We start from the raw sequence: 4,460 nt of genomic DNA on the forward strand, positions 1-4,460 counted from the left end.
CGCGGGGGAACCTCCTCCCGCCTCTGGGAACTGCTGCGCCGCCACCCGCTCTAGCAGCACCCGCCCTCCCTCGGGCTCCTGCGGCCACCCCGCCAGGTGCCAGCGCGCCCTACCCCGCCGTTTGGGCTCCCTCGGGCTTCCCGGGCTCCTTCCGCGCAGCCGCGGGATGCGCGGGGCATCATGGAGCTTGTAGTCCGTCCCCGGAAGGACGGCCGCCGGCCCCCGCCGTGGCGCCTCCCCCGCACTACAACTCCCAGGGGGCAGCGGGACGTCGCTCTCGCAGCGCCCGTGTCGGCCGGCCACCGTGCGGCGGGTCCCGGCGGCTGCCGCGGGGGAGGGGCAGGAAGATGGCGGACATGGTCGTGGGCAGAGACAAGTGCGGGGAGCAGCGCCTCGTGTCGCTGCCCCTGTCCCGCATCCGGGTCATCATGAAGAGCTCGCCCGAGGTGTCCAGCATCAACCAGGAGGCGCTCGTGCTCACGGCGAAGGCTACGGTAAGCGGGCGCCGTGCGAGGAGGAGTGAAGAGCGGGGGTGGGGGCCGCCGGGAGCGGCCGCGCTGCGCAGTTCCCGTGGGCCCGCGGGACGCCAGCTACCCTTCCGTGGGCTCGAGCGCGCGCGTACTTCCCTCCACGCCGCGCGCGCCCCCGCGCGCTCGCCTCCACTTGGCCCCGCCCCCAGCGCCGCTCCCGTGCTCCCTCGCGCGCCCTCGCCCCGCCCACCCCGCGCGCCCTCCCGTCCTCCCTCGCGCGGGGGTCACCTGGGCGGCGCCGCGCTGTACCCCGAAGCCTGCCCCTTTTTCTCGCTTTCGGCCTATTGGTGGTTTCGGGGCCCCAACTCCCCAGACGGCCCAGCGAGGGCCCGGGCGCTGTCACGCGAAGCTCGAGGGCTTCCAAACGAGGCCCGGCCCGGGTGCCGTGGGGCCTCCCCCTCCCCCCACCTCCCGGCGGGACGCCCCCGGTGGAGGGAGTCGCAGGGACGCGAGCTGCACTGCCCGCCGCGTCTCTGGTTTGGTCGCGGCGGTGGAGGCGGAGGCGGAGGCGGGGCGGGAGCCCTCCAGTTCCCTGGCGGCTGGGACTTGCCCGTAGGTGGAGTCTCCGGGCTCCTCCGCCAGCCCCCGCAGGGTGTCGGGCTAGAGCTCGGGGCGGCGAGAAAGCCCAGATTTCTTGCGGGTGTTGTGCCGAGCCTCGCTTTCTTAGAGCCAGGGCAGTGACCGCTCAGCGTGGATGTTGGGGTGCTTGTTTCCGGGACAGCTCGGTCCTCTGAGTGTTCAGGAAGCAAATTTAGCCCCGCTGGTGTGGCTCAGTGGGTAGAGCGCTGGCCTGCGGACCTGGGTTCGATTGCGGTCAAGGGCGCAGGGCGCATGCCGGGGTTGCGGGCTCATCCCCAGTGGGGGGCGTGTAGGAGGCTGCCGATCAGTGATTCTCATCATTGATGTGTCCCTCTCCCTTCCTCTCTGAAATCAATAGAAAGCATATATATATATGATTTATGCAGCAGGCACTCGATCCCGCACGCACCGTGCTGGGTGGACTGGGGCAGTGCAGGCCCTTGCCTTAGGGAAGGTGTGTGGGCGAAATAGGAAATGTGGTCTGTTCCGAGCTTCCCGTTGTTGACTGTTTTATTTATAGGCGAACCACCTAAGACAAAGTATTCCTGAGCCAAACAATTTTTGAATGGTCTCTTGCTCCTTTATTTTTTTTTTTTTTTACTGTAGAGCTCGGTCATTAAACATTTACGACTCATTGTTTCGTTTTAAATATTTTTACCGAGTTAAAAATCTAAAGTAAACTTTAGGGAAATGCCTGCTTCCCCACCAACCCTGATACTCGGTTTCTTTCTGACCTCATAGCTCTCCTTCCCTCCGGTAATTTCCTGTCATCTGAGAAACCAAGATAATCTGCAGTCATCCACACTTAATGTAACTCAAATTTTTAAGTTCTATGGCGTTTTCAAAGCACACCTTTCATGTCACCTTTTCATTTGTTTTAGGAACTCTTTGTTCAGTATCTAGCCACCTATTCCTACAGACATGGCAGTGGAAAAGAAAAGAAAGCACTTACTTACCATGACTTATCCAATACGGCAGAGGAATCGGAAACGTTCCAGTTTCTTGCAGGTAACTTACAGCTTTTCCCCTGCTTTCACTGCAATAAACATGGTGCTGCTTTCTCTAGGTGCCAGCGTTAGCCATGGCCTGGCACAGCGTTGCCTGTTGACTGTCTGTAATGTGTATCACCTAGAATGGTAATGAGGCCAGCAACCTCCAAAAGGGTGTTTGGCCTGCTGGTGAGCGTGGCAGACCCCCGCTCGGACCTCTCCTTGCCACTGAAGGGGAAACCCTGGGCCGGTCTACTTGGCCCCAGAAACAGAAGCTAACTTGTAGAACAAGCGGCGGGGGCCCGGCTAAAAGGGCTCAGTCTCCCCCTGGGCCCGCCAGCCTGTCGCAAGGTAAGCTGGGCGGGTTGCTCGCAGGCTGACCCACACATAGAAGCACGTGGTTTGCATTCAGGGAAATGGAAACAGACCTTTAGCATTCGTCAGGAGACCACCCTGAAGGGCAGTCCGATTTCGTCTTGTTTTGGAACCTACTTTAGAGGTCAGAGCAGGAAGTAGTGTTTTGACATGTGTGCGGCTGGTTGCGTAGTTTACCGAAAGCAACTGCTAATGTCAGCTTTATGTTTTTAAGATATATTACCAAAGAAGATACTAGCTAGTAAATACCTGAAAATGCTTAAGGAGAAGAAGGAAGAGGAAGAGGAGGAGGAGGAGAATAACAACGGTGATGAAAGTGATGAAGCGGAATCCTAAACCCAAAACGAAATGCTTTACAGTCCGCCTGGTGAGGGGCCCCCAGGACCACCCAGCACTGCGCCTTCAGTCTCCACACCTTCCAGAGGCTTCCAGGACACTGCTCCTTGGCTGAGACGCAGGACCTAAGGCACCTGTACACATGGCCGAGGAGAGCTGTCGGGCCCACCCTGCGGTTGGCGGGCACGAGCACGAGCTGCCTGGACAGCCAAAGACAATGCTCTCCACGCTCGCTTCGGCTAGCGTTCCAGAGCTTCTCCTGGCGGCTCGTAAAACAACCACGTCTCGTTTTAGCTCCATGTAGTTTAAGTTACATTTTGTTACATTGTGTGTAGTTACATTTGCATTTTTGTATTTCAAGAAAATTTGAATATTTGTTTAAATACAGCATTTTTAACTGTAAAGACAAAAATTTTAAATTAAAAGTTATATATGTAGTTTTACAGTAAAATGCTCTAGGTCTAATTTTAGAAGCCTCTATTGTCCTAATGCCTCGCTTATTATCTGAGACTTTTGTGAAATTTTAAAATATGCATTTCTAGCATTTTTATTCCCAGAGAAAAATTTTAAGTCAAATCATAAATCCAAAAATACTACCTCTGCGTAAGCATATTTTTCTTAAACACTTTAGAACCTTTTGTATCTTGAAGATATATCTCATTTACTGTTCCTTCTTTTTTTTTTTTTTTTTTAAATATATTTTTATTGATTTTTTTACAGAGAGGAAGGGAGAGAGATAGAGAGCTAGAAACATCGATGAGAGAGAAACATCAACCAGCCGCCTCCTGCACATCTCCCACTGGGGATGTGCCCGAAACCCAGGTACATGCCCTTGACCGGAATCGAACCCGGGACCCTTCAGTCCGCAGGCCGACGCTCTATCCACTGAGCCAAACCGGCCTCGGCTACTGTTCCTTCTTTACACCTACAGTAACTACCGTCCACAAGAGAAAACCATAAACTGTATTTTCTGGCTCTTTTAATCTTTTTTTTTAAATGAGGTATTTTAATCCAGTAACAGTATCCTTGTTCAGTCTGTTGGTTGTGTAAGCAAGCAGTCAGTCCCATCACCCCACCCCAAACATCCCACGTACCCCTTGGAGGGACTCCCCCCTACTCCCAGGCAACCACTGATGTTTTCTGTCTCTCTTGTTTTTAAAGTTTATTTTTTAAAATAAAAATCCACTTTTTGGTGTACAGTTCCAAGTTGGACAAATGCAGAGTCATGTAACCACCACAAATATGATAACAGTTTTATCACCTCCCTCCAACTTTCTGCGAGGTCCAACGCATTCCTTCCCTTTACCTTGGCAGCCGCTGAGGAGGCTCTGCCTGGTAGCGGTGCCAGTACTTTTCTGCAACGGGCTATATGGAAAATACGTTCCGTTTTGTGGGCTGTCGATTACTCAGTCCTGCTGCTGTACAAAAGCAGACGGAGAGAGGACCTAGGGAATGAGCGTGGCTGTATTTCAAGAAAATATTTCTGGATGCTGACATTTGAATTTTGAATAGTTTTCATGGGTTTAAAGTCAAAAAATTTTTTCAACCAGTTAAGAATGTAAAAACCATTCTCATCTTATAGGTCCAACAAAAAAACACCGTAGCGCCCCAGCTGGTTTGGCCTGCAGACTGAAGGGTCCCAGGTTCGATT

General features: G+C 53.5%; 1 protein-coding gene across 1 annotated transcript; it reads left to right on the plus strand.

Moving 5' to 3' along the window:
• The first annotated feature begins 286 nt into the window (after window positions 1-286).
• CHRAC1 (chromatin accessibility complex subunit 1) lies at window positions 287-3,260 on the plus strand. The gene is made up of 3 exons (XM_070392425.1): window positions 287-494; window positions 1,991-2,117; window positions 2,688-3,260. Exons 1-3 carry the CDS (start codon window positions 348-350, stop codon window positions 2,807-2,809), a joined length of 396 nt encoding a protein of 131 aa, XP_070248526.1. The 5' UTR covers window positions 287-347; the 3' UTR covers window positions 2,810-3,260.
• Window positions 3,261-4,460: the final 1,200 nt, after the last annotated feature.

The sequence above is a fragment of the Myotis yumanensis genome, unplaced genomic scaffold (assembly GCF_028538775.1).
Source record: "Myotis yumanensis isolate MYYU_CA2020_CCGP unplaced genomic scaffold, mMyoYum1.0.hap1 SCAF_15, whole genome shotgun sequence".
Lineage (NCBI taxonomy): Eukaryota > Metazoa > Chordata > Mammalia > Chiroptera > Vespertilionidae > Myotis > Myotis yumanensis.

Excerpts from the sequence above, each read along its gene's own strand:
- CHRAC1 (XM_070392425.1), top strand. The coding sequence starts at position 348 with ATGGCGGACATGGTCGTGGGCAGAGACAAGTGCGGGGAGCAGCGCCTC. Across the intron at positions 495-1,990 it reads TGCTCACGGCGAAGGCTACG|GAACTCTTTGTTCAGTATCT; the intron begins GTAAGCGGGCGC and ends CATTTGTTTTAG. Across the intron at positions 2,118-2,687 it reads AACGTTCCAGTTTCTTGCAG|ATATATTACCAAAGAAGATA; the intron begins GTAACTTACAGC and ends TATGTTTTTAAG.